Genomic DNA, 27,956 nt, shown 5'->3' with positions numbered 1-27,956 from the left:
GTCTTCTGTCCAATAACAGAGGGGAGAGTTGGTTGATTGATCCAACATCACAACCCTCAGATCAAACTGTAGGAAAGAGAGCCTGCCTGGGATGGAATTGACGAAAGCCCAGAGACCTTATCGATGCTGGCCGATAAGCTGAGCTGCCCTGGCACCACAGGCGGGCACATGGGATCTGCTCACCTCAGGCAAAAGACAGCTCGGGCCACAGCCAGCGCACGTGATGTGGCGCATGTTTTTTTTCTCCCCTGTCGATGCGGGACAAAATGTGGCTGGTGAGGTAAGGTATCTTAGCCCCAGTGTCGTGAAAAAACCTACCTGAACTCTACGGAGTAAGGAAGGTAGCCATAGGAAGTAGGTATCCACTAGGATAATGGCCCCCAACGCGGATATGAATACCGTGAGCAAACGACCGTCGCCGATGTAGGAAGTCTTCTTCGATTTCACAAGCCAGGCTTGCCTTTGGGGCCTGATGGCTACTTCGAATATTAATTCTGATCCTCTACGCCGTTGCACAGTCGCGTTGAGAAGTTCTTGTATGGCCGTGGTACTCAAAGTCGGACTCTAAAGTACCGCCTCATGTTGCAATTCATGCCCAAAGGCTCGGAGCGAAGGTCACTCATGGCGAAAACTTTGACAATCTTGATGACCATCAGCCAGGAAAACAGAATCCATGCTTACTCAGTATCTGGAGAGTCGAACCCGGTCATCTCTAATCCATACGTTCTTCTTTTCAGAAGCTATGCGATGAGGGAACCAATAGTTGCGGATCCAGCCCACGGATATTAACACGCCCAAACGCCCTGCTCCTGTCGGGAGCCCCTATATCCCGTCACGGAATGAACAGTCTATTGATGCATTAAGACCCAAGACAACAATTTCGCACATCGCTACGCCCGCCCACTGCCGTCTTTGACAGAAGAATCTCAAAAAGCGGTGTATATCTAGTACCCAACCTCCCGCTTAGCGGGGACTGGGGGCGCCGGCTTCTTGGCTCGGCTTGGGGGAGGAGGTGGAGGTGCTTTCTTTGCTTGCAGGTTGCTTGTGCTCCGAGTCAAGCTGCTTCCCATGCTGGTGGCCGGGCTGGCACTGCGATCATTCCATTCCGGGCTGCCACTACCGCTTACCGTCGTGTGGTCATCGTCGGCAAACACGTCGCTCGCCATTGGTCTACCGGTAGGCCTCAGATTCCCACGCAAAGATCCAATGTGAGAAACGGCAGGCACTGGCGGGGTAGCAGCCATGGATCGTCGGTCGGTCGCAGCTGGCCCCTGGAACGTCTGAGACCTACTGATAGACGGCCTCGGGGTTGTGTCGGTCGACGCGCCAAACTTGACCTCTGATCGTTGGGAGCGGATGGGCATGCGGACGGGCATCGGTTCTGGTTCCTCCTCAACGTGATTGTTGCGCGCCGAATAGTCGTTGAACGAGCGGGCCGTGTTGGACCGCCCACGACCGCCGTTTCCATAACGGCGATCGGTCGGCGAGGGAGGCGCATTGCCGCCCGCCCAATTCTGACGCAGACGGCGAAGCTCCTCGGCGCAGCGTTCGTGGTAGTTCAGCTCGGCGTCGAGTAAGCCAGTCAGGTCGCGAACATTGTCAGTCTCTGCATCCTTGATATCGGACATGCGTCGCATGACGTCTTCACCAGCTTCCTCGTACTTTGCCCGGGCAGTACGGAGCTCTTCCTCGAGGCGAAAGTCTTCGCGCTTCGTCTTTTGCATTTTGCTGATTGCTGCATCGTAGGCCAATCGGCGCGACTCGAGCTTCTTCCGTGCGGCCTGGCGGAGAGTGTGTCAGATGGGATGGGCTGAAACCACGTATGGACGAGCCATGACATCGGTACGTACCTGATACTCTTTCATCATTGCCAAAGATCTTTCGACCGAGACAAGCCAGTTATCGGTAACTTCTGAAGCATAGCTTTCCTGGATACCAGCAAGGCGTTCGTTGGTTCGACCGAGAGCTGTGGATTGCATGATTAGCAGTGCTTCGCAAAATAGAGCATAGTATGCGAGATTGATCAACTTACAGAGCAGACAGGCTCCAAATTCAGAGTCGGGCTCGAACTCCTCGCCGTGGGAAATCATCATACGCCCAACAAAAGCGATTGGGAGGCCCTTCTCCTTGTCGTCGAAAGCCTCACCACGGCGGGCAACCCATTTGACATAGGTGTTTGTGGATTTTTGAAGTCGTTCCATTCCTAGCGCAAAACAACATTAACGCCTGGTTGACTAAAAGCGGTTGTGACTTAAGAGGCCCGGCATACCGTCGTATCGCAATTGCATCTCCATTTCCAAGTTTTTGAATTCGTCAGTCTGTCCGGTCTTGGACTCGGATCCCATCTTTTCGCCGGCCCATTGGAAGGCGCGGTCGAATTTCTTGGTGAAGTTCATGTTGGCGGTAACAATATGGTGCGCTGGGAAGGATCGTCGGAAAGCTCTGCGAGGGTGGGAGATGTCGATTTAAGGGGGAAGTAGGACACTCGACGGTCGACGGGGGGATTAGGGTGACAAGTTGAAGGTAGTTTCGGTCGATGCCAGCATTCAACGGGTTGGTGTAGAGAAAGGATGACGAATGGGAGAAGTTGGCAGAAGTCGTTGCGAGAATCGTTCAGGTGGGAGATGTGTTGAGCGAGCGAGCGAGTGAGTGATGGATGACGAAAGACGGAAGATGGATTGGTTTGAAAAGGTGAGCGCAAGACGAGGTCTTGGGAGCAGATGTAAAGAGAAAGACAGAGGTGGAAAGGGAGCAGTGGCAAAAAGATATCACACACGGTTGATAATGCAAGGAGCAGGGATTGGAGAGATGTGCCGTCAAGCGGAAGAAGCAGGTGAAGAAGGAGGACCGTGGAAGGGGTGGAAGGGGGTGTGTGTGGAGGGAACTGTATCCGTACGGATATTGGTCGAGGGATAAGGTAAGGTAGGCACGGAGTATGGTGGTAGAAGATGATTTCACAAAACGGGACGAGGACTTGGAGGAGGACCTAACGGTGGAATCGATGTATGGATCAATAAGGTAGTCTCCGTACGGTTTGTTGTACGGGGGTAATCCACCGTTCCATGGACGCACCTTGGGTACTCGTGGTCACAGTTCAGTTTGGTACCTCACACACGTAGACCAACTCGACAACAACTGAGAGGCAGGTGCGGGCTATGCAGAAGGTTAATTGGCAGTCTCACAGGAATACTGTGTAGATTTGGAGGCAGGAGCAGGTCGAGGCAAGGTAAGGTATCCGTGGCAGGAAATCCGTAACTGTCCTGATGTGCGTCTCAATGTTCTAGTGGAGTGCCACGGTACCTTCGTATGTGTGTGTGTGTGTGTGGTGGGCGGTTTTACTGAACTTCTGTTGCGGGAGGTGGGTTTTGGAGCCGAGCTAAGGCGTGAGCTAAGGCATGCAGGTACGTATCGAGTGGGGTGGTCGGGTGTCACTCCCCGGGAGGGAAGGGAAGGTCTGGAAAGCTTGGGGGAAGGCAGGAGGGCACAAGGAAGAAAGGGACCACTGGCATATCGAGAGCGGAGAGCACGAGACTGGACGTCACGGCAAGGTCGGTGTTCAACCTTCAACCACAAGCAAAGGGACACGTCCGTATTCTAAATCAGAGTTTTGACAACGTATCTCGGGTTTTTGTTGGTACAGATACCTTTGAGATTCGAGGCTTCCGTGAATAAGCGGTGATTTCAGACCACAGCATCTACCTACAGTATGTTGAGGCCCCCTTCTTTGCCGTGCCATGGCGAAGCTAGCACCCGAGTGCACTTATTTTTTCTTCATTCGCACAGGGAAACAGCACATTGCCACGACTACCTGTTAAGTATCCGTATAATAAGTACTCGTCTCCCAGTTGTTCAGTCCCTTTCCCATTCAGCCATGCATGCTCCGTACGTTCCTTGCGACTGGGAATTCGGGACACGAAAAAACATGGTAAACCGCTGGGGATTATGGTTGCAAGGGTGGACCAGAAATTCGAAATGGAAGGGACCACACTCAACCGCCGAGGGGCGAGTGGGTCGGGTGGGAAGTGGCCCCACTATCTCAGGTTCGAGAATGGAAAGAGATTTGAGGCGGGGTATCATCGATACGTACCTAGGTACCTTCCAGAGTGACCAGACCATGGCCATGCGGAAGTGAAGTTGGGAAGGCTACCTAGACACGAGACTTTTGCAGCCAAGGAAACGTGCCTTTGAGATGTACTTGCCTTTTGACAATGGTTCACCAGTCGTGTTAGAAATGAAAATAGCTTGGCCGGAGTAATCTGCACATCGAGCATAGAAAGTGTTTTCTCACTTCTGCAGCAACCTTGCTGGATTGGGACAGATCAAGGTAGCACGAGCAGTCGAGTACTACCAAGGCTACCATACCTAGTAGAGCAGGGCCTGGATCGTGGCAAGTGCATTCACTAATGCACACCCCGTCTTCGAACCACAGGATTGCAGGTTTTCTCGGCGGTTTGTTGGCTGTTGGAGACCTGGAGATGGCGTTAGCCACCGCCAGGCTGGTTGGCACCTGCAACCCGCACCCTCGAATCTGCAGTTCAGTATCAATCTGTCCCAATCGCATTCCTGTTGCACGCTACCTTACCTGGTAATGGAGCCCGGCGGGGAGAGCGATTGCAGCTGGCTGCAGTGCGGCACGAGGTGGTGGAGGCAATTATGATTTATCCGTATGGATATTTACGATAGTCTACCTAGGTAACTCGTGGGACGGTGCAATCAAGTATCTTTCTGCTCCGTAATAGTCCCCCTCACCAAAGTCCTAAACTCCAAGAGCCATTGGTTTGATATGAAGGGAGTCAAGGGGGGTCCAATGTGGGGAGGTCTCGAATTGCGTGTCACTCTCACCAACTTGGCCAGTGGAGGCATGAAATTCGAGGGAGGAGGGGCTGACAAGTAAGTACCTGAGGTACCCTACCTACGTGCTTGCCTTCCTCGATATAGGTATACCTTAGGGTTATATGGAAGGAACTCACCTCACTGTCAACTCTGGACAAGCTGTGAAAGAGCATGATCAGCCAGGCAGGCAGGCTAGAGGCAGGTGCGGCCCTTTTACGGTATCGTCCTTCCTGCCGGTTCGCTCAGCCCAATTGCTTCCCGAGACAACGTCACAGTATCGGGGCAGGCAAGAACGATCCATTGTGACTGCGAGGCAGGAGGAAAAGGGTCTGGACCGGGCAAGCCACGTGCCTCAAACCGGCAGCATCTTGCCACTCTTGTCTCTGGAATTGTTTGTCAACGACTCGGACTCGGTGTCGACCAAGATGCAAGATGCCATATTGCCTGCGAAATTCTCTATCTGGTGAATTTTTCCGTCCCCTCATCGGCCCAGGAAGCGCCCATATTGCCAGATGAACCCAGTCACACCACCCATTCGACATTTCAGGGGACAATTGCCATTGGCTATCCGTCAACTATTTCATCGAGCCTGCTGCAATCGACTACATACCTACGGATACGTAAGGTAGCCGATCTCAGAAGCCTCCCCGGAGCGCCCCAGGAATAATGTCAACGAATTATAACCGTCCAAGCCGCCCTTCTTGATTCCTGCCTCAAGCCTGGGCCGATGCCAGTCGAGACCAAGCCGTTGGGCCAATGGTATCTACAAAAAACGCCTTTGCCGTTTCCCGACATGTTTGGTTTCTCCATACCTTTCTCCAGAGCCCACATCTCCGTCCCTCGTGGGCCGGCACCACTCCTCACAGTCTCACACACTTGCCGTTACAATTGGGGTCTCTTCCGGTCTTTGATGGGCTGCCGCGTTGACCACATTTTCGGCATCGTGTCGCGGGACACGTCGATTCAACACCACTCATACAAATAATGCGCTATCTACGTATATCCCGCGCTCTTCCGTCAAAAGTGCTGGCCAACCCTAGCGCTGGCTTTTCTTTCGCGCCGCTTGTTGCGTCCGTCCAATCATCCGCCCCGCTTGTCGCTCCTCTCCCCTACTGGTTTGAGACCAGTGACCTGCCAGCCAGTCAGTCTCAAGATGTCCCGCTGTCCACACCATCAGTGAGCTGGGATCCAGGAACACGACCAAGATCTCATCCACACACCGTGCCACCACCCACACGGAGTAAAGGCTGTGCTAAATCGAGACGGGCGTGACGGGGTCGTTGGGGACTGGGTGGGACCACACCAGTCTCCTGTTCCTCCCTTGGAGATCCACTGTTTTCTGCAGCGCTACGATGAGGGTCCAACTGGCAAACAAGCGGACACATCGGAGGTCTTGTCCGGGCTCAGCTTCCTCTTTTTCCCTGGCTTCCGCTTTCGCCGTGTCCGTATTTTGTCCAACATAGTCAAAAGATCACAAGTGACGGTGGCTTAAGACACGCTAGATGGAAGTTTGGAATCGACAGACTAGACAATTCCTGAGCTTCCTAGGTCAAGCTGGAGAGGGCTTGACTCTGGCTCACCATTGCGACTAAAATTCAGCGTTAGGCAGTACGCATTGCGGCAGGAATTTGAAAAGCCAGCTCTCGCCTCCGATATTATCCGCTTCACACTCACTCAACAGTTTTTCAAAGCTCTCTAGGTACCATTTGTAGTGCCTTGTGTCACTCTCGGAAGGTTGACGCTGGCCTCACATTAAACTACCTTCCTTACTCGATATGACTTGATACACAGGAGGGAGTGGCACCGTTCGACTCATCCATACGAATATTGCAGATGGCAGATGGCCATTGATTGCTTGAGGATAACTCGACCTCATGTGATCGACTCGAGTAGCCCACGCAGCGAGCAACATGCGCAAGTATCCCTACCTACCCTCGACACGTCGCAGTCTGCCCGGCAGATGTGCATCATAAAGTTACCACGGCCTTCAAGTGCAAGCCGAACCCCACACTCTGCCCATTGGTCATCCCCCCCGCGGATGCGGCTCTGTGGTCTCACGAATGAAAGGACAACGCTCTCAAGATGAAATCGATGACAGCAAGTGCATGGTCCTGACAAGCTGCCCTTCTCCTTCTACTCTTGGCGCTTGTGTCGCCGCATTGGATCATTCGGCCGTGCTCAGCGTTGTTGCCTCGCCTCATGTGAAGGATTGGGCTGACACCATCCAAGACGCCGTTTCCATGTTGCTTCAAACCGCCTACGCCGACCATCTGTCCACGTCTTCCTTTGATTTACACCGGGCCTTGTCCAAACTTTGTTCTCGCCCTAGATCACTTGACACGAGCTGGACAGCTGTTCACGGGGGATGATCCCGGGCTGTCCCTGTTGTCGTACCTACCGTGTAGAGGAAATTGCCAACCACCCAAGCCATGTGCATTATGCGTTTTGACGAATCAGTCTCTCACAGTGTTTCTGACCCCGACGACTGAATGTCTTTCAATCTCATTGCCGATGAAGCTCAATACATTGACGGACGGCAGTGGTTCAACAGCATCACTAGCCTACTAACAATCCACAACCACATGCATGAACTATCCCGATCCGATATCAGATGCCTCGGTGTCGAAGCATGTAGATATTCGAGATAGCCTACTGCCCAACTGTTGTTTCATTGTCTTTCGTTGATTGACTTCGAGACCACGTCGATTGTATGGGAATTGAGATGCTTTCTCCGTTTTAACTTGGCCGTTCTGATGGCGACCGTTTCAGTACCGTCACCAATCGTTCCCAGGTGATAGATCCCTGGGCTCGCCGTCGACTGGAACTCTGGGGGTGCTTTATCTCATGCATTGCCGCTTAGCGGATCGTCTGTCTGGGACATGTCGCTCTCTGTGCTCGTATTAGCGCTGCAGATCCCTCCACTCGCAACTTTCAAGCAGTGCCAACGTAATTCCCAGCCTGACCTTACCATCGGCGCCCGGCCTCTGTCACCGACGGGACACCAAACAATGCAGCAACATGGGGCGCCCGTCTGTCTGCCAGTAGGCACTGGGCAGTGACCCAGTGCCAGCGCCAAAGCCAGTACAGTCTCACCGTCTCAGTCATCACGCACTGGGAGACTCGCTGCATCGCTGAAGTTTCCCGCGACTGCGCCTCAATCTTTCGACAATTTTGGTCCACTGCTGCTGGGATCAGGCCGGCGGTCCGGCAGAGAGTCCCATGCCTAACCCTTCTCCACGCCATTCCATCTGCCCTGCGCTGATGTTTGGAAACTCACGAGTGGCATAAACGATTCCCCAATGACGAGGCCACGGAGGCCCATGCCATTTTGACCTCAGGCGTATCGCAGCACTCACATCTTAGCGCGTCTACCATCCCAAACACGCCACTGACAGCCGCGTCTTTCACTAGCTATACCGTATACGTTTGCTACGAGCCTGTGAAGCCTGCGGCGACAAGATACCTACAACAAAGAGGCGGCAGCACTGTGGTAACTCTTAGTGACGAAGGGATCCTCCTCCACTGTAGTGGCATGACGACATTTTGGCCTTCAGTCCAGTTGCCTCTATCATCAGTCATCCATCCAACGTCGTATGTGATTCGAGAGCTCGGAAGTTAGAACCTGCACCCCTGATGCTCACAAACCCCAACCTTCAGCCTCACTGCCAATCACCAAGCCGGAAATGACATCACACTCTTTCCCCTCGGCCTTTCTCGACCATTGGATTCACTCTCTGAAATCGAGTCGTGGGGAGCAGCTCAACGACTTCCCAAACTACCACGTTTCTCATCCCGAGAGCTTGGTGACAACATGTAGCCCCAAGTCTCTCACCGTCGGCAACGGCGTCAGCATCTACAGAAACGCTCTTCTCCCGGCTATACTTGTTGCGAAACACGAGGTGATTTTGGTTACGTGCTTCTGGGCTCCGTCCGATACCTTGAGTGCCATCAAAGAAACCCTGGAACTCCTTGCCGAGCGACGCAGAGAAGCCATCGAAACGACCGGCCAAGATGCCGTCACCCCATTACGCGTCCGCATCTGTTTTTCGTCGCGCAGCTTCTTCCAGAAGATATTCCATCCGTGGTCGCGAGACGGATACGCGTACCCAACCTCAGCGTGGCCAAAGCTCGGATTGCCCCCAGACAGCATCCTCAGGGCGGCCCGCATCGATCTCACCGTCAAGAGCCTATTTTTCTTGCCCTTCAGCGTCATGCATCCAAAGTTTGTCATTGTCGACCGCCAGCGCGCTTGGATGCCCAGCTGTAACGTGAGCTGGGAGACGTGGTTCGAAGGCTGTATTGGGTTCGAGGGTGCAGCCGTTGCTCAACTCGTCAAATTCTACACCAATGTCTGGGAGCCCGCCGCTGGCGCGCGAGAGATCCCCGACGACCAAGATGACGGTGGTCGTGAGGCGAACCAGGGGCTCGGTCAAGTCGATCAAGACACTGGCCGAACTGTTCCATCTCGCGGTCCACCTTCGGACGAAGAGACCGCGTATCGACGGCTTAGCCTCGCAAGTCTCCCGCCCTGTCCGACTCTGATCTTACCCTCATCTCATCACTGGTACCCGGGCTTCCGCTTCGTTCCTGTTTGGCGGCGCACTACCGCTCCTACCACACCTCTCAATGCGGCTCTGCTTTCTTTGTTCGCTTGTGCCCGAACCGACATTGATATCGTGACGCCGAACCTGACTTGCCGAGCAGTCGTCGATGCACTCCTCGACGCACTTCGTCGCGGTGTCAGCGTCCGCATCAGAACAAGCAAGAACATGATGTTAATCGAACAACTCGTCACGGCTTGCACCACGACGGAATGGACCCTCAATTCGCTCGTCAAGCGATACGCCCAAGCCTGCGCAGAGTGGAGCCGGAAACGATCGGTAGACGCCGAGTCGCATTTGCAACGGCCAGGCCGCCTCGACATCTACTACTACCGCCCGAACCTGCAGGCGACGGCGGTGCGGGATCCAGAGGAGCCTGTCGTGTCGCACTTGAAGATGACGCTCGTTGACAAGGAGTTCCTCTTGCTGGGCTCAGGCAACCTGGACCGGGCCAGTTGGTACACGAGTCAGGAACTGGGCATCCTGCTTCATATACCAGACTTTCAGTCTGACATCTGGTCGGAATCTCTCGAGTCTAGGATCGAGGTCCGATTTAGCGGCGAGCCCGGCGACGGGACGATGGGCTAGTCAGTCGCGTGTTTGCATACAATGTGTGTGCCTCTAATTCTGCCTCGTCTTTAGAATCCTACTTTAGATACCCGCGCCCTGTAATGTTTACTGATTCATGACCAACAGTGCCAAGCGTGTCTCCTCCGTCTCACTATTAGAGCATCATACGGTGGGGATCATTTCATCTTCATGACGAGCAGTCCAGAGAATGGCCCTGAGAATCTGTCCAACGAACCATTCGTCCTCGTACGCCTCTTCATAGTGGCCCAGAGCCGTATAGAACGATCTTCCACTTTCGAACTCTTGACACCATACGAGCGGGTGATCGTCCCCCATGGAACCGCCATTGAAGCTTGTCGGATCGCCCCGAGCTAGGATGTGGAGGTTATCGTTGTCCCTAGGATGCGACAGAAAGTTATACCACTCGTCCGTCCACTGTTTCCGAACATCGTCGCACGCCTCCGCCGGATGGTTTCCGCCTCCACGGCGCATTATGAAATGCCCCGGATCTTCAATGACACAGGTGCCCTCCTCGGGCGGCGGATGCTGGTCAAAATGGGCGCCGACCAGCTTGCCATACCACTCATCCTCCCTCAATCCCGAGGCGGCGGCGTGCACCCCCACGAATCCGCCGCCCGAGTTCACGTGGCCTTTCAAAGCTGAGAGTTGTTCAACATTGAGGAACGTTCCCGTGCAGTGAAGGAACACGACAGTCGCGTACGTTGCTAGGGATCGAGGATTGATGGAGGCCTCGGCGTCCTCGCTGCGATCGACGGTGAAGAGCCCCGTGCGCTCGCCCAGGGCCTTCACGGCAGAGACAGCAGCTGAGATGCAATCATGTCGATAGCCAGAGGTCTTGCTGAAAGCCAAAACGCGGAAAGGCTGTCTTGTCGGCTTCGAGTTGGGCGTCATTGTTGATTGAGGTGACTAGTGTCGTCAGAGGAGGATCGTGATGATGGTGGGGTGTGGTTTGGCGGGGTTGGTGGGGTCTTTTCCGGCTGACGCTCCTTAGCCCCCAACATCTTCGACACTTCTCAATCACCGGCTGTGTGTTCTAGTGGTCATGATTTCTCGTTCACATCTATGTGCACAAGATCCCGAGAAGGTCGCAGGTTCGAGCCCTGCCGCGGTCATAGCAATCGTTCTTTTGATTTTTGCCTCTGATAAATGCTAAACTCATCTCCAATTGCCTCAAATGGAGTCTTCCTCGGTATTCTAGCCAGAATCGAAGTTAGGTGCCTGTGTCGTCGATGCGGTCAGGGGCAAAGTAGGTGTCCGATATCAGTAGACTAGAATTATGAGAAATGCGAGGTGGAGAGATTCTTCGGCGTTTAACCGACACACAGGGATTCGACAAGATTTACTTATTATTTTGTAGATGCTCATTTTCAGGACATTTGTGTATTTCTAATCAACAAACTCGTCATCCTGACAAATGTCTCGGAATGTGCTCCAAGACTCTTTCCGTCTCCGGATGATGGTCAACATCCTGTCCACCATAGAGTCAAAGTGGGAGTCCACGCCGCTGATTTCCCCCTCCCTCTTACATTTCCGCAAAGCCGGTGTACTCATGCTGCACAGGAAGCCGGTTCGCCAACGCCAAGATCAGCCGCGGCGAGCAGGTACTCCATGAAGCCAGCATTTGTCTCTAGCAGGTTCAAGTTGTACTGGCTGGGCGTTGGGTAGAAGGGGCAGTCCACCTCATCATTACCAAAGCCAAATTCAACCACGAATCCGTGCATCTTACTGAGCGAGTGGTCCGTCAAGTGACGCGAGTAGGCGTAGTCATCACTTGAACCCGAAGTTGGGTACAGGTATGAGCTCTGCTCAACCTGGTAGTGGCGGCCGGTGGCGGCGTCCATGGCGTTACCCATTCGCATTGCAGCGAAGACCTTCTCCGACCAGTCGTTGCTGGGGATGTACTCGCCGTAGACGCCATTGTTGGACGGCGTATCCGGCATCAGACCGCGGACGGCATCGTACGACTCGTTCATGAAGTTCATGTACGGCTGGCGCAACTGGTTCTCGTCGCTGCCCCAGTTGTACAGGACAACGCCGATGTAGCTATGGATGTCGAGGAACCACTTGACGTTTTTGTGCTGGTCCATCACCCACTTGATGCTTTTTGACTCGGGTTCCGAGAACGCCGCAGCGCCGTGGTAAGTCTGTTCAGTCGGGTCTTCCGAAGCGACGTTGGGCCCGACGCTGGGCGCGAAACTCTTGGGGAAGTCAAAGAGAAAGTCGAAATTGCGGTTCAGGTCGATGCCAATGGCCTCCGGATTGCCCCCCGAGGCGGCCGGGTTGCGATTCTTACGCCAGCAGCTGTGTGTGGCTTGGTCATATGCCACGCCGTCAGGGTTGCTCAACGGCGTGAAGACAATACCGGTTGACAGGGCACGCTTTACGTCGTCATTGGTGTACACCCGACCGCCATACGTCAAGCCTTCGCCGTGCTTGTTCGCGTATAGGAGGTCGGAGATGAAGTAAATGATGTTATCCGATGAGCCGCGCTCGCGGGCATGAATGGCGGCGTTGAAGTACACGTGGTGCGCATTGCTGCAGTTTCCGTCTTCGCCACCGATCTTGGCACCGAAGAAAGAGGCATTCTCATACGTCTTGTACGGCGACTCAAAGTACTCAAGGTCATACTCCTGGACGAGGCCCTTGACGGCGCTCTTGATCTCGTTGACGTTGAGGAGGGAGGTGAGATTCGTGCCGGCGGGCTGGGTGCCGACGCCACGGGGGACTTTCTTGCCGCCGTCAAAGCGGTCGCCTGTGCCGATGGCGATACCCGTGTTGTTGGGGCTCGCGTTTTGGCGGCGGGCAATGCGGCCGCCGGAGGCTTCTCCGGGGAGAAGACAGGCTTCACCCAGAAGGGCGAGCGATAGGAGAGCGCAGGCCTGTGTGGTCTTCATGATGATGTCGTTCAACACGAGCAAGCGGGCTCTAGGTGAAGGATGGCCGTCGATGAGGAGCAGGGGAAGGCCAAGAACGTCGAGTTGCGTCGTCCATGAGGGTGATTGGCACTGGCATCATATATGACAGAAGTGCCAAGGGGTCATTCTCATCCTCGTTTGCCCTGCTTCGCCCGAACCATGCTGTAAGCATACGGCTGCTGCACAATGATGACCGCGAAGACGTTGGCCACTGGGGTCCTGGGGTTGGACTTGGCATCCCCGCCTCGTGGCCTGCAGCCTGCAGCTTGCTTCATGGTGGTCCTCTCTCTCCGTCGATGTCCTGCCTCCGCTTCGTATCCAGGAGCAGGCGTGAGCGCACTGGCTCGACAGGTTGGGAGATAAGCTCATTGGAGCTTGACAAGTTGATGCCAGTCAGTACAAATTGAGGAATCTAAGAGTGAGCTGAACAGGGAAGCTGGCAATCAGAGAAACCACTTACACTTAACTTTCTTGTGATGAAGGACCCATCGATCCAGTGCTGCAAAAACCATCTGCCTTCCACCCTCGACCATGGGCAGCAACAGTTCAAATCGCACCCTAGGATTGGTCAGTTCAGATTGCTCTGCGCAGATATTCTTTCTGCGCCGGTGGACTCATTAAGTGCCTTACAAATCTTGGCAAGGTCCTTTTGCAGAAGACCAAGACACGACTCAAGCAGGGAGCTTGTGCTTGGAGTCTTCGGCTCTTTGGAGATGGATGATTCGCTTGGTTCCCGCTCGTCTGTACGGATCAATCACACCGGTACAACCTTGAAAAGTGGATTGTGGATCCGGGACCCGGCTACTTAATATTTTTCGCTGATTCTTTGTATCCGTAGAAACATTAGAGATCCTGGGTTCGGACAGAGCAGGGTCTTGACCTTTGAGTCCCGGGAGCGGAAGGGCCATCACTCGCGGGGGATTTTGGCCCGATCCAGCAGGTCAATGTAACCCCCGGAGATTAGCGGCTCAAGGCGGTCCGCCCTGATGGTTAACCTGCCCAATCATATCTTGGCTTCGTTCCTCCAAATTCGAGAGGATGGGTTGCTTGGTCTGCCCGTGCTCGTGTCGGCCGCGGCAGCGATACGGGCACTGCCGTTTTCTCTCCGTACAAGTCATCTACCGCCCAATGGGAACGCGGCTATTGAACCTAGACTATCGAAAACATACACGCAGTGAGTTTGAGATGCCCTGCAAAGATTGTAAGGCTGTTGACCTGCCGCCTACAAGCCTTGATATGCGTCTGAGCATCATTGCGTGAAAGTCTAAGAGCCGGTTCTGCACCTGAATTAATGGTCAATATCAATGGCAGCTTTCACTCGTCTAGCCGAACCATAAGCTCAACTTGCGGTGATGCTGTGAGTAAGCGATGTATGAGATGAGCCCTTCTGCTTTGCATTCCAGGGTATCATACTTGGCATGCACTGGTGAGAGGCAAAACCCCTGCAGCATCTTGAACTTCACGAGGCTGTTTTATCAACCATCAATGCTTTCCCACACATCCTTCAGTACGTGTCTCATCGGTATGAAGCATTATTATTCGCACTTAATTGAGATGCAGATTTTCCATACCGTCAACGCAATCGGGTGATTCTACTTTTCTCACAGGGCTACACTTGGTCGCCTATGTCTCCTTAGGCAGTGTCGAACCTTTACTTCAGCAGGATGAGCCACGAGGAGAACAGTCACCCGGGCCACGGAGATGGCTGACTGGGGTTTTCGGTGGTCCTAGCAAGTGCAATATGGTCACAACGCCCACGCATCATCTGATGCCAGCCTGCTCGGAATTATGAAGATCCAAGAAGTCACGGCCGCAGGCGAGCTCTGTTGTGTTTTCAGATGTCGAAGTCGCAGCCTGGAAGTCATTACTGGGAAAATTTGTGCATTGGAATTGGCCGGAATATAGCATTATGATTACACGTTACATATGCTTTGTATATTTGGAGTTGAAGCCGATGTTGACGCCAAACACGAACGTGTCTCTCGGTGCTTCCTGTAACTATGTACCTTCAGTTGCGGACGACTAAAAAGACCATTGTCTTGCTCGACAGTTCCGTTCCCATGTCTTGGCTGAATCTGGTTCAACTCGCTCCTGAATGTCAGGCGGCGGCCTAGTTATCCACCTACTTCAGCCTCAGCCTGGAACCTCGATGAGTAGCATCTTCATCCTTGCTGATATGTTAAAGGCTGCGGTGCAGCTTTCCAACAACTATTGAGGTTTTTAATGACTTACCTTTGTAGCAGTGCCACACGGATGGAACAGCATACCAATCATGATCTAAAACCTTGGTGGGATCCAGCAGTGTGCTGACGAACTTTGTACGGCCTGGGCTATAAAGGGCTGAGGCTATGGGCAGGTCGTGAATCTCATCCATCGCGGAGTCGGGCATGCTCGGGGTTACAATTTTACCTTTCAAAGCCTTGTTCACAAATTACTGAAGAATCTTAAGTGAAACGATGCGTCATATATGATACAAAAGTCTGTTTGTTACCCGTCGAATGCTAGCCCAGGATAAGACAAAACCCAGTCCTGTCCATATATCCTGGCACATCCCGCTGGCATTAGAAGGGCAGACTACCGTGTCATTTTACGAGAAATGTTCATGGTATCGCAACTGTCATAAAGGCAGTCGGGGTCATCGGCGATAGTCGAGAGTTCTTACCCTCTGCATCACTTGCGTTTGAGTTTAGCAGTGGGACCTTGTATTCTTTCCTCTTCGTCGAGCCTTGGAGGCGGAGCTTTACGTAGCATTTTGATAGGGGCTTACTTCTCGCATCGTGGTACAACCGGATGCACAAATTCTTGACGCCTTGAATATCTGGCCAGGTTCATACGACGTGCCTAATTGAGGGGGCCTATCCGAGTAGGGCGCTGGGCTTTTTGGTTTTGAAGTTAGACCTGCGGCACAGCACCCCGTCCAGGCCGCGATATCCGACTCTACCGAGACGAATATTTTGTTGGGCAAAATCTGTCGCGTGTTCTTTTCTTACCCAACTCACGAGAAAACGCGACACGAGGGTTCAGAGTTGCCTCCTCTCTTCGCCGATATTTAACATCACGAAACCGAACAAAATTTTAGTCCTCACGGCTACCCAATGATGGTTTCCCTCTCAATGCAGCCACTTATGTACGCTCAACCGCGACTAGGGAGACCCGTCATGGCACCTCTGCTGCTGCGTCGATCATGGCTCAGGCCTTCTCGAGCCTTGACATCAAGATGTTTACGAAGGCGCTCGGGTCCTGATTTTTAGCAAGATACGTCAAGATCAAAGTCTCCATAACGGAGTCATAGGTCCTGGCGAGACACTGCGAGTTTGGTAATGGGGCGACATCAATGATTTCCTCGTTCACGGCATCCAACACCACGAAAGTTTCGCCAAATCGTCAGAAGTGACCGATATCTACAAGATATATGATAGGTACGCCAGAGCCCACAACGCACGTCTCATCATGAGCAACATGATTCCAGACATGGCGTACCAGGCAGTGGTACCTTATTGCATTTGGTATCCTGATGTTGCTACCGAGGAGACCTATCGAAAGCTTTGTTACCGCTACCCAGAGATGCGTTATCACATTGGACGAGCTTGCGCCGTCGCAGGATATGGGGAGCTATACAACGAATTAGACCTGCTACCGGATGTCTCCATTGCCGAGGAAGCTCGCGATAACGGCAAACTCGATATCCTTGAGCATATCATGAGCCAATCTGTGAGATATGCTGTCATGAACGATTACCAACGATCTGTTGATCTACAAAATCCACGACCAGGAGCTTATCTCAATGGGGATACCGCTGTTCGATCCTCCTTGGAACTTCATCGACCGTTGACATTTATCGGAGGCCCCCCCCCCCCCGAGAGGAATCCCAACTTAGAAAAATGGCCCTCTCACTACTTCAATATTCAAGAGGACTCCAACATCAGCGGTTGTCCTTCGCCGGGGCCTTGTCTCTTAAAATTACAAGGCGAGTACATCGCTCTGCTTCACACCCACCCCCAGAAGATTTGCCTCCTATCAACAAGGACATTTTGATTCTCATGGCTGCCTGGGACGGCAATATTGAGCGTTACTTTCGCCTCAGACGGCCAATTGCAGTTCCGAATGAGATCATGGCCGTTGTTTGCGGTGCCTACCATCACACACCATTTGCGCGATGGCTCGAATCATGCGTTGACGAACTTTTCCCACGCCAGTATGAGAACAGACTTATCAGGCAGGCATGCCATGCGCGGTTTATCATGAACGACGATCTATCCCGCATCGATAGCGAAATCGACGGCGAAATGCTTCCGGAGCTTTTCTGGTGGCCTCACTGCCCACATTCGGACACCTTGCGCGAGCTGGCATGGCGCCGACCTGACCTAAAACACCAGGTCATACTCGCATGTATAGCTGGAGACTAAGGTACCAATATCTTTTTCTTGAGCTTTTTGACGGGATGAGGCCAACACAGGAACAGTGGGAAGCCGCACATCATTCTTACAGCGAGTTCTTTAAGGAGACGATTGAACTGCGGGCGAAAGGAGAGGGTCTTGAATTCCTTAAAAAAAGCGAATGGAGCAAGGATTATCTACGCTCGACCAAGGAGCTCTATAGGGGTCATGATGAATTGGCACTGACCAAAGAGATCTTCAATGATCCTGATCAACAAAGCGAAGACTGGCATGGCTGGAGCATGCCTGAGAATAATCTGTTCAATTTTCAAATGCATTCTCAGATGGCCAAATAGCAGCAATTGATCACTACCACTGATAAAGCGAGACAAGGAGTATCCATCAAAGCGTATAGTGGTCTGTATTCAACGATGGAGGATTACGAACGACGATCAGAACCACCTCCACAGCCTATATTTCCGAAGTTCTTGGAACTTTCTCACGAGTTTGATGAGTAAGTGCATTGGCAGACTGTATTCATAGAAGAAATGAAACATCACTGGACAGCGACAGTCATCTCTACTAAGCAGTGTTCCGAACCGTTGAAAAGTCTTATATACACACTCTATCCAACTTCTACTTGGAAGTGATCGGGTTCCCTCAAATCTCCAAATTGACTAACTTGCCATGAAGCTCGGTGAGTTCTTCGCGGGGGATTTCTTGCAAGAAAGAAATAAAAGAAGAGGAATCAGCGCAGGAATAGTCGGGGATCTCTAGATATTGGCCTTCGAATTCACAGTCCGTTATCTGAAGTTTGCAATCGCTCAGTTCGTCTCGCACAACTTGAACGACATCTGACCAATTGCTCTCGCTCTGGACTAGATTGATGTTTTCCAAATCCAGGTCATTCAAGCTCGCACCATGCCGGCGCAACAGTTCAGTTAAATCTCCGCCCTCACCTTCGAAGCCTGAGAGGGGAGATGAAACTATCGACGCCTCCCTGTTTTTGTAGCTGAAGTTACGAGTCGTGCCATCGAATCTCAGAGAACGTATCTGAAATCCAAATTCTCCAAGTCTGTCTTGTCGTGCATTCCAAGCCTCATCCCGTCAACCTTCTCGACCCCATCAACGTTACCGTACTTGCTATCCCGGCGCCTATTTTGCCAAGCCATGTACAATCGTAAGACGATCGCAGTCAAAAGTGCCGCGCAGAAACAGACCAAAACTACCGCAATAGCAAGAACGTACTTTGGGGCGTCTTGACTGCGGAAAAAGAATGGACCAGCGATATTTCCAGCAGCGAAGACCATTAGGAGCATGGTGTTAGTAAATGCCCGCTTGGTATGGCCTGCGACATTTTGACCGACAATAGTCAAGACAAATGGCCACTTGTGAAAACAGGTTAGTAAGAGGTTTTTCGCTTGCAAGAGGGCTCAGTGACTCACTGTTACAGCATACGAGTTGATCAGCCAGTATGCAACTACCCGCCCGTACTTGTTTGCCCCCGTATCCATAGTAGCATAGACAGCCGCGATTCCTGCAATCGCAGGTAGCAGAGGTATGATCATGCCCCATGTTCGGAGATTTCCATACTTAATTGAAATGGTTCCCCAAACAATCATGCTCCCCGCACTGACAACGGATGAAGGAAGGCCAATGAGCAGTGTTCGGAACGCGTCAAAGCCGAACCCTGAGATAACCAGGCTTCCGAATGATGTGAGACCGCCATTAGGGAGTTGAGTGAAGAGAACAAATGACAGTACCAGCCAAGTCTTGACATCGATTACTGCATGCCACATCTGGTAGTGCTTCCATTCATACCCTTTGATGCCTGTCATGTTCTGCGCAACACGCTGTACGGCAATGACTTGTTCCTCGTGTGTGAGAAACTTGGCCTTGTTGGGGGTTTCCGGCATAAAAATGATCCAGAGGACGCCTACCAAGATGCTGAGAATGCCCAAGACTAGGAAGATGTACATCCAAGGCCTCAAGGCGGTGTTGGTAATATGACCCAGGCCGAAAGACAACAAGCTGCAAACAATGGAAAATGCCCCTTGCATAGCAGCCCACAGCATCGTACGCAAGACCTGTTCCTTTCGGGTGTACCAGATAGAAGTATACAGCAGAATGCCAGGAGTTACAACCGATTCAGCTACACCGAGGAGGAAGCGGACTACCATCAGTCCGGCAAAGTTTCGCAGGCCAAGATGGCTTTCCGATAGTCAGTTATACGACAATGAATGTTTGAGGAGGGCTGTATTCTCACGCAAGCATTAGCACACCCCAAATAATCACGGCAGAGCTGAGAATCCGGACTGTCTTATATCTCTGAAGCATATAGTTGGCAGGGTATTGCGCGGCAAGGTATCCGCTGCAGATGGTCAGTTTACTCTTGAATCCACAGATTTGGTCGTCATCACTAACAAGTAAAACATGGAGCTGGCCCATGAATATTCATCTCCCACCAGACCAAGGTCTTTGCGGAAGTCGAACAATACTGCCCATCCCATTGCAACTTTGTCGACATAGTTGAGGCCATACAGCAAGCACATCAATGCTAAAAGATGGCGATCAATCTTGCGCCTGACAGCATTGGCAATATCCTGCGGCACGGACTGCGCGATGCCTTCCTCAAAAATATCATAGCCTTCATCAGCGACTTGCCCTTTGAGAGCGACCTCATGGCCGCTGGCAGTGTCAGCCGCTGCCGGTGATGCTTCAATGTTGTCGCTCATTTTCCGGGACGAACCTTGAGAATGAAAAACAAGCTATGTGGCCTTTCTTTGCGATATCCGGCTCGGTGTTCTAATATCTCCGCTAGAAACACGCTTGTCGAGAGCAGCACCGCCGTAATCATGGATAATCGTGCTGCATCCAAACATTTGAGAATGGTAGATGCACTGGCTCGGCCTCTAAAAGCCGACTTCGCTATCAATTGTGGCACCTTCGAGTAAGCTTGAATGAATGTCTCCACAACAAGTACATATAGGTAGCCACTGATGACCTATCAATCAATGGGAAAACATTTATCTTCTTTTCCCCTGCGGTGGACAATGTGCCGGTCAGCCGGACATTAGCTTTGAGTCTTGGAGTAGCTGATAAGATGTGGCTTCCTTTGCCGGCGGGCAACCGCTCCGATCTTGTTATCCCGACGGCTCGGAAAACTTCTTGAGTGGTTTTGTATCGCGTCCCCGCCTTCGACAAGGACAAGATCTCCAAGACAAAGACAGTGGACCCGGCTTTCCGCTCAAAAGCTTAGCATGTAGGGGTTGTATCAACGTCCCCCACTTGCCTCGTTTCTATGTGGATCGCCGGGGAAGCCCGAGCGGCCGATAAGACTCTGACTATTTCGCACCATACAAACTTGACCCATGGATCGGACAAGCACACCGATCTGCTTCCGAGTGATTCCCGGCGCCCATTCCAATTCTTCGGTCCTCAGTAAAGGATAAGTCCAGTAAGTCGACTTTGGGCAACATCCGAAACGTGGTCGCCACTCTTTGCGCTGTCGATCGCCATTGACTTTCTGTGTTAGATGCAACGCTGGCCGAAGCTCAGGGCCTATCAGTAAATCAGTCATCCGTCTTCAAGTAAATACAATTCAAAACCACAAACATATCGCCAGATCATGCAGGTCCCAGACATTGACCAGGCTCACTGCCTTGCCTTCTTGTCAAGGCTCATTCAAATCAAGAGCTACTCGCAGACCGATGGTGAGCTAGAGGCAACGGATTTCATGGCCGAGCAAATGAGAAAGATTGGACTGGAGTCGGCTATTTGCCCGTTCGACAACGGCCGCCGTCAAAATGCGATAGGGATCTGGAAGGGCCACCATTCAGTGTCAGCAGCGAGCAACAAAGTCCCCAAAACGCTACTCTTCAATGGACATCTAGACACAAATCCTGTCTCCGAAGGTTGGACGATCGATCCTTGGGAGGGAAAGATTGATAACGAGTTTATCTACGGCATTGGAGTCAGTAACATGAAATCTGGCTGTGCCGCGTACTTTTGCGCCGTTGAAGCGCTGCTTAAGGCTGGCTGGCGGCCCAGAGGCAATGTTGTCCTAACCTATGTGGTTGGTGAGCTTCAGGGAGGCGTTGGTACAATGGCCCTCATTGATCAAGGAAAGATCAATGCCGATTGTTTTGTTAACTGCGAACCGTCGGATATACAAGCAGTCACAATGCACGCGGAAGCTCTGGTCTTCGAGATTGAGATTGTTGGAGTCACTCGACACATGTCAGCCAAGGAGGAGGCATCCGATGCGATCCTGGCGGCATGTGAGCTGATTCCCCAGATGGCACGTATGAAATTCCGTGGAGCCGAGAGCAGTGAGCATGAAAAGTGCAACAGATGTTCAGTGGGCGTTGTTCATGGTGCCCTTGGGAAAGACTTGGTTGAATAGAGACCTGCCCAAGTAGCGGACGTATGCAAGCTTGCTGGAAGTGCGCGCTACGCTCCTGGCCAGACACAAGAAGGTGTCATGGCTGATATTCGCGAATTAGTGGACACGGTAGTTGGTAATTATGCTGGTATGTCGGCTACTGTCAAGCAGCGATTTGAGCCTACAATGCCGGCTTTTGAGGTGCCAAGAGACTCACAGATAGTGAGAGCCCTGAACAAGGCCTATCGCCAGTTTCGCAACTACGAGCAGCCAACAGGGGTTCTTGCGCCGACTTGCTTCTATGGATCCGACGCTGGCCACCTGTTCAAAACTTTGGGGATGGAAGGTATTGTCTGTGGTCCTGGAGGGAAGTACAACACCCGGCCGGATGAGAAAGTAGACATTCCGGACTATCTTGACTGCATCAGAATGTTCATGCGTCTGATCGTCGATATCTGTGGTTGAAATTGAGTATATCAAATGACTACTGCACTATTCTGAAAATAGGCAGCTTATGCAGTCTGTCTCTGGTCCTGCGTTATGCTGCAAGTGGCCATCAGCGATCAGGATGCACCGTAGAAGATCAAGCCGTTTTTTGCAACACGAAGCTGAGTAGTGTCGTGGCAGCAATATAGGTTGCAGGAGCATATTTCACTTCAGGTACCTTCTCAGGGGATAACAAACCATCACCTCATCTCATCACATAAGATTTGGCTTCCACCCAAACTAGGAAGCCAATGTTATTCTTATCATTGTTAGGGTCTCCAAAACCCGGTATCCCCGCAATCGGTCGGGGACTGAACGATGGTACTAGTAGTGGATTGGCACAAAACCCCTACCAAATCTGCTTCGCTTTTGGTCAAAGTTAACATCCAGTCCAGCAACCGCGTTCATTGGGAAGACATTGACAGCCGCAGCAGCAACCTCAATCTAGCATTCCAACTCCCATCCGACTAAACGACTAAGATAGTATGGTAGCTCATGGAGATCAAGGTACCACAACATGAAGCTGAGAAGCTCATGCTTCAATCGCCTGACACTACGAAACTTCGCCATTGGTCAAAATTGTACAGCGCAGAACCCCACCTAGCCGGGGACCTAGCCCACGCAGAACGCATACGGGATCTATGGATTTCGTACGGTATCCCGGCCGCATTGGAAGAATACCAGGTCCTGCAAAACTTTCCAAAGTCTCAAGCTCTGCATCTCCTTGCACCGGATGGACAGATAGGTTTCGAGGCATCCCTGACAGAGGACGAGGTGTCAGAGGATCCAACGTCGTCTCCTCGAAATGGTTTACCCGCCTTTCATGGCTTCAGCGCAAACGGCGAAATCTGCGCCGAATTGGTGTATGCGAACTTCGGCGAGTTGAAAGACTTTGAGCTGCTGAAGTCGCATGGAATCTCCGTGAAAGGCAAAATCGTCATATGCAAGTATGCCAAGGTCTTTAGAGGCCTCAAAGTTAGAGCAGCCGAACAGTATGGGGCAGCCGCTGTCATTCTGTATAACGACCCTCAAGAGGACGGCGAATACACTGTTGAGAATGGCTATGAGCCCTACCCTCACGGTCCAGCAAGGCATCCCAAAACAATTCAGCGAGGCAGCGTCGACTTCTTCTCCGTGGCCGTGGGTGACCCCACGACACCCGGGTACCCCAGTTTGCCAGACACCGACCTTGAACGACAGGATCCTGGTCACGCAACCCCAAGGATACCATCTCTGCCAATCTCTTATGCGGATGCTATTCCTTTCCTTCAGGCATTGAACGGCCATGGACTTATACCTAGTCAGATAGCCGGTGAGCACAGCGACTGGAAAGGATGTCTTCCGGCAGTGGACTATTGTACTGGCCCTAGCCAAGCCAGAGTCTTTCTGTCGAACCAAGGTGAGCAATTTTGATCTCAAGCTGTCCGGAAACCAGGCAAAATTTCTGACTATATTCCCAGGCACTTACAAATACGCCCCGATCTACAACGTTATCGGGACCATACGTGGGACCATTGAAGAGAGCATCGTTCTTGGTAATCACCATGATTCTTGGTGCTGTGGAGCTATCGACCCAGTGAGTGGGACGGCGGCCATGAACGAGGTCGCTAGGGCCCTTGGCGAGCTTTACTCAAAAGGCTGGAAACCATACAGGAAGATGTAAGTAATGCATCGTTATAGTTCCAAGATTCAACCGGTAAGGGTTATGTCTCACTACCCATGACATGCAGAATACTAGCAAACTGGGACAACGAAGAATACGGCCTGGTCGGCTCTACCGAATGGGGCGAACACCACCAGGACGATTTAAGCAAGAACTGTGTTGCCTGTAAGTCTTATGAAATGTCTGGATTGTGGGAAAGATAGGAGCTGATCTTTGCTCAGACCTTAATGTTGACGAGTCGACCAATGGTGGGACGATCCTTGGCGCGACAGGTAGTCCTCTTCTTGCAAGCGTGCTTCGTGATGTTACTCGCATGGTCCAATCGCCGATCAACGAGAATCGAACAGTCTATGATGACTGGCTGAGCGACCAAAAGAGAGCCAACCCAGAGCAGGTGACCCCAACCCTCGATCTAATGGGTACGGGAAGTGATTACACGGTCTTCTTCGATCATCTCGGCATTCCATCCGTTGACCTGCTCTTCAATCGGCAGGGAAAGGGTGTTTATCCTTATCATTCCAACTACGATAGTTACTACTGGGTCGAAAATTTTGGCGATATCGGCTTCAAGAAGCACCTTGCGATGGCTCAACTCTGGGGGCTATTGACGGTTCGCCTTGCTGGTTTGGGTAATATTGCGTTCGAGGCAGCGGAGTATCCGAGGACCCTCGCTCATCACTTGGAGAAGCTCAAGGCCAAATATGATAACGTCCTCAGCTTTAATGCTCTGAGCAACGCAGTCACGCATTTCAAAGACGCCGCGTCTCGATTAGACGCGATATCGCCACTCAGAGTCGCTCCAGGAAACATGCAAGTTGACAATGAAGTCAACAAGGCCTATCTCTATCTTGAGCGGCAGTTTCTTTTGCCAAAAGGGGCTGGGTTGCCTGGGCGGGAGTGGTATCGACATGCTGTAAGTTTAAGTCTGAGGTCCCCGTTGTTCGTGTTCTAACATACTGGCAGATCTTTGCACCAGGGCTGTGGTATGGCTATGACGGAGTCATCTTTCCCGGAGTTGTGGAATGCTTGGAAGATGGTAACGACGAGGGTGCTGCTGAGTGGCTAGAAAAGATAATCGCTGCCATCCAGAGAGCCACATACAGCTTGCTATAAACCTGCGAAGAAGTACACTATCTGTTTGAAACATTTCAATACAACACTCATTCAAAGACTTTGCACGGAAATTCCTCGTCCAGGCCAACACGCCTGGGGCAGAAAACGCTTTGAATGTTACAATGATCCATTCTATTGAAGTCAACATCAATGACATTCCTGGAGCATAGAAATCAATGGAAATAATCTCAAATGACGATCAAACGACGATAGTTACCTCCAGGGCTCGCTATCAATTAAGTCAGCAGATGGCAGCAATCAGGATTCCTTAACATCACTCACTGGCCCGTGTGAGGTACTCGAGTTCGGGACGAGATGAGTCTTGCTTTGATATCGTGTAGTTCCAGCGAGTTCCTCCATGTTGCCTCTCACATACTCGAGGTACTTAGGCGCACCGGGAATGTCAGTATTGTCTGCCAATACAACTGATCCCTTGTGAAGAACTCCTAGTTCCTCACAGAGCTTCAAATCTGGAAGGTAGATGTCTTCCCAGTGGTCGAAGAAGACTGCATCAACACTTTCGGTCTTAAGATCTCCGTTCTTCACAAGAGTCTCCAACGACTCTGCGCCTGGTCCGTCAAGGACAGTGACAATGTCGCTCATACCAGCTAGTTTCACAACGTCTCGTGCAATCTCTGCTAATTCGGGGTCGAGCTCGAAACTGTAAACGCGAATGCCACTATTGTCGCCTGGATAAAAGTCTCTCAGCATAGCGCCCCATGCTATCGTCGAATTGCCAACGAAGCTTCCAAACTCGACCATCAGCTTTGGCTTTGGGCTCATATCTGCGAGAGCGACTCGGGCCAGGTTCATCTTGGTTTCACGGAATATCATGGGGAGCTTTTCGGTGTTGGCAAAGTCCTCTATGAGTCGCACAAGTTCCCAAGGGTTCTCTTCGAATTTGCCCTCCGGTAAAGCGGATACATGTTTGTGCAAAGCAACAGCGCGAGCTTTGCAAAACGATTGGAACTAAGTCAGAAAGCGATTAGCATGCTTTCCTGTGGAATAAGATGTAGCTTACGTCTTTGATGTTATGATAAGGATGGGCCATGTTCTTGAATGTGTTCTGAAAAGCGCCTTTATCTTTTCTACGGCACGAAGCAAGTACTATGTCTCAATTTAACTATCTCACTTTTCCTGATGAGACATCAGTACGAGAACCTTTTATTCCATCTAACATGACTCCATTCGGAACAGCCCCACTAACTTAGCATTTCGGTTCGCTCCAGAGCGGGGCTGTTCCGAACGTCGAAACGTTCAGTCACCAGAATTACGGTGTGTCATCTGAACTTTTATTGGATGGAGCGACACAACATCGTACTATACGTTGCAAGTGGCGGCCTTTATGACGCGGCAAGCTCATGCGCCCTACAAACATACGCCTTATGAGAGCCTCGTTGTCCGAGCCTCCGAGCCGCTGACTTCTGATCTATTTCTTGGCGACATTGGCAACACTATGGCAACTCGCCCTGGATTCAACCACGGTCGTCGGGGCATGTGTCAAAAGCTTATCAACACGGCCTTCAGTCTATCGCAAACCCCGAGATCAAGGGTTCTATTGATGAATAAATCGAAAGTCGCAGGCCCGGTGGTGTTATCAGGTCTTAGCGTAAGGTCAAGGGTCAACCTTTTTACTCGATGCTGTACCAAAAGGCACTACGCAGCTGTATTAGTTACATGAAGTAAAATTGATGAAATTAGTGATAACAGCCTCGCTGGGTAAGCGATAGACTATCAGTAATTAAGTCAAGTCGCCATCGTTAACCTTACGCTAAATTTGCACCATGCCTGTTGGAGTTTCGTATTCGCGGAAAGGCATGGTAGCGAGGGTTCCGGAAGACTCCTATCAAGTCGATGATATTTCAACGCGTAATCGTGTACGTTTATTATGAGTGAAGTTCGCGAACGAAAGGGCAGGACAATGTCCCGCCGTTGATAGTTTGGTAAATCATAGCGAAGCTGTCAGCTTCGGACTGGTTTCGATGTCATGACAAAGCTTTCTATCATGAAGACAATCATCAGGTAGGTTGAGCTGACTTTCATATGACTGTGTACACATCTCAGTCAAGGCCCAACTCCATCAGTGACGGCATGTTTTGAGTATCACAACGATTTGAGGTATAGAAATATTGTTAACCTGGATGAGAGGAAGTTGATTTCCCATTCATACTGGGAACCAAGACCATCAGTAAAATGCCGCTGGGCTGAATGAAGACTTCATGATCATCTTTTACAGCTTGATATAACTCACTTAGGATACAGGCGCATCATCGGAGCAAGAGATAAAGTGTTTATGAAAGGCATGCATGAGAGCAACGATGCTTTGAGCAGGGCTTACAGCCCAGCGAACTCCTCCCCCTACCTTATGTTGCAAGCATGCCATCCATCATTTACCACTCATGGGGGATTCAAGGCCTAGGAACAAGCTAACGTATAAAACTTCTACGATTCGGTCAATGGATGTATGAAGACAGCCTCTATCTGGTATTAGAAAACGTGAGATAGTTCAGGTGAACTTGTTCTCTTTTGGTTGGGACAAGATGCTGCGGGCCGGTGTTTGAACTTTTCGACTACATCACACGGCAGAATCTGGACTTATTATAGGAAATTGGTTAAGTGTGGATTGCTTTCGTGTATCTAGTCCGGCATGGGTATGAATCTCGTTGCCTCGTACATCACGCCCTTCGAGGCCTTGGGCCCCAGGGACCGAACTCTAGGGGCTTTAGGTCCCATTTCTGTCACCTGTAGGCCACGGCTCTCATATTTACAGCATTTCTATAGGCATATGCGTTATTCAGGTTCTCCGAATGTGGAATCATTGTTGGATTTATCAGACTCTTGTCAATTATTGTATGTAGGGAGAGGGAACAAGCCATGAGAATATTGGGTCATGAGGAATAGCATCCCGAGAGAAGACAATGGATCGCCAGCCTGACACGTATCGTTATATCGACTGCTGCAACAAGTCATCAGAATCAACCCTGCAAGTGACTG

The 27,956-nt window shown here is 51.5% G+C and overlaps 10 protein-coding genes across 10 annotated transcripts; 5 read left to right on the top strand and 5 right to left on the bottom strand.

The window, feature by feature from the left end:
* Nucleotides 1-944: 944 nt before the first annotated feature.
* On the bottom strand, nucleotides 945-2,396 carry CPAR01_12283 (BAR domain-containing protein; the record flags this gene model as incomplete). The annotated part of the gene is made up of 4 exons (XM_060496540.1): nucleotides 945-1,781; nucleotides 1,851-1,966; nucleotides 2,033-2,203; nucleotides 2,270-2,396. 4 exons carry the CDS (start codon nucleotides 2,394-2,396, stop codon nucleotides 945-947), a joined length of 1,251 nt encoding a protein of 416 aa, XP_060345325.1.
* Nucleotides 2,397-5,817: 3,421 nt separating this feature from the next.
* Nucleotides 5,818-6,105, top strand: CPAR01_12282 (uncharacterized protein; the record flags this gene model as incomplete). The annotated part of the gene is made up of 1 exon (XM_060496539.1): nucleotides 5,818-6,105. The coding sequence occupies one exon, from the start codon at nucleotides 5,818-5,820 to the stop codon at nucleotides 6,103-6,105; it is 288 nt and encodes a 95-aa protein (XP_060345324.1).
* A 2,411-nt stretch (nucleotides 6,106-8,516) lies between these two features.
* On the top strand, nucleotides 8,517-10,022 carry CPAR01_12281 (uncharacterized protein; the record flags this gene model as incomplete). The annotated part of the gene is made up of 1 exon (XM_060496538.1): nucleotides 8,517-10,022. The coding sequence occupies one exon, from the start codon at nucleotides 8,517-8,519 to the stop codon at nucleotides 10,020-10,022; it is 1,506 nt and encodes a 501-aa protein (XP_060345323.1).
* A 144-nt stretch (nucleotides 10,023-10,166) lies between these two features.
* On the bottom strand, nucleotides 10,167-10,916 carry CPAR01_12280 (glycosyl hydrolase; the record flags this gene model as incomplete). The annotated part of the gene is made up of 1 exon (XM_060496537.1): nucleotides 10,167-10,916. The coding sequence occupies one exon, from the start codon at nucleotides 10,914-10,916 to the stop codon at nucleotides 10,167-10,169; it is 750 nt and encodes a 249-aa protein (XP_060345322.1).
* Nucleotides 10,917-11,572: 656 nt separating this feature from the next.
* CPAR01_12279 (zinc carboxypeptidase) lies at nucleotides 11,573-13,215 on the bottom strand (the record flags this gene model as incomplete). The annotated part of the gene is made up of 2 exons (XM_060496536.1): nucleotides 11,573-13,030; nucleotides 13,099-13,215. 2 exons carry the CDS (start codon nucleotides 13,213-13,215, stop codon nucleotides 11,573-11,575), a joined length of 1,575 nt encoding a protein of 524 aa, XP_060345321.1.
* Nucleotides 13,216-16,390: 3,175 nt separating this feature from the next.
* CPAR01_12278 (uncharacterized protein) lies at nucleotides 16,391-17,346 on the top strand (the record flags this gene model as incomplete). The annotated part of the gene is made up of 2 exons (XM_060496535.1): nucleotides 16,391-16,871; nucleotides 16,913-17,346. 2 exons carry the CDS (start codon nucleotides 16,391-16,393, stop codon nucleotides 17,344-17,346), a joined length of 915 nt encoding a protein of 304 aa, XP_060345320.1.
* A 1,010-nt stretch (nucleotides 17,347-18,356) lies between these two features.
* CPAR01_12277 (allantoate permease) lies at nucleotides 18,357-20,051 on the bottom strand (the record flags this gene model as incomplete). The annotated part of the gene is made up of 4 exons (XM_060496534.1): nucleotides 18,357-18,704; nucleotides 18,762-19,527; nucleotides 19,583-19,687; nucleotides 19,741-20,051. The coding sequence occupies 4 exons, from the start codon at nucleotides 20,049-20,051 to the stop codon at nucleotides 18,357-18,359; spliced, it is 1,530 nt and encodes a 509-aa protein (XP_060345319.1).
* Nucleotides 20,052-20,944: 893 nt separating this feature from the next.
* On the top strand, nucleotides 20,945-22,165 carry CPAR01_12276 (diaminopropionate ammonia-lyase; the record flags this gene model as incomplete). The annotated part of the gene is made up of 2 exons (XM_060496533.1): nucleotides 20,945-21,676; nucleotides 21,722-22,165. The coding sequence occupies 2 exons, from the start codon at nucleotides 20,945-20,947 to the stop codon at nucleotides 22,163-22,165; spliced, it is 1,176 nt and encodes a 391-aa protein (XP_060345318.1).
* Nucleotides 22,166-22,681: 516 nt separating this feature from the next.
* CPAR01_12275 (glutamate carboxypeptidase II) lies at nucleotides 22,682-24,962 on the top strand (the record flags this gene model as incomplete). Its single annotated transcript, XM_060496532.1, has 5 exons — nucleotides 22,682-23,585; nucleotides 23,647-23,845; nucleotides 23,917-24,014; nucleotides 24,071-24,762; nucleotides 24,813-24,962. The coding sequence occupies 5 exons, from the start codon at nucleotides 22,682-22,684 to the stop codon at nucleotides 24,960-24,962; spliced, it is 2,043 nt and encodes a 680-aa protein (XP_060345317.1).
* A 199-nt stretch (nucleotides 24,963-25,161) lies between these two features.
* Nucleotides 25,162-26,013, bottom strand: CPAR01_12274 (catechol O-methyltransferase; the record flags this gene model as incomplete). Its single annotated transcript, XM_060496531.1, has 3 exons — nucleotides 25,162-25,191; nucleotides 25,245-25,931; nucleotides 25,984-26,013. 3 exons carry the CDS (start codon nucleotides 26,011-26,013, stop codon nucleotides 25,162-25,164), a joined length of 747 nt encoding a protein of 248 aa, XP_060345316.1.
* Between the last annotated feature and the right edge of the window lie 1,943 nt (nucleotides 26,014-27,956).

Source organism: Colletotrichum paranaense (genome assembly GCF_030867605.1).
Source record: "Colletotrichum paranaense strain IMI 384185 chromosome Unknown Scaffold_10.1, whole genome shotgun sequence".
In the NCBI taxonomy this organism is placed as follows: Eukaryota; Fungi; Ascomycota; class Sordariomycetes; order Glomerellales; family Glomerellaceae; genus Colletotrichum; species Colletotrichum paranaense.
The sequence above is the reverse complement of the archived record's forward strand: the minus strand, read 5'-3'. Positions and strand labels throughout refer to the sequence as shown.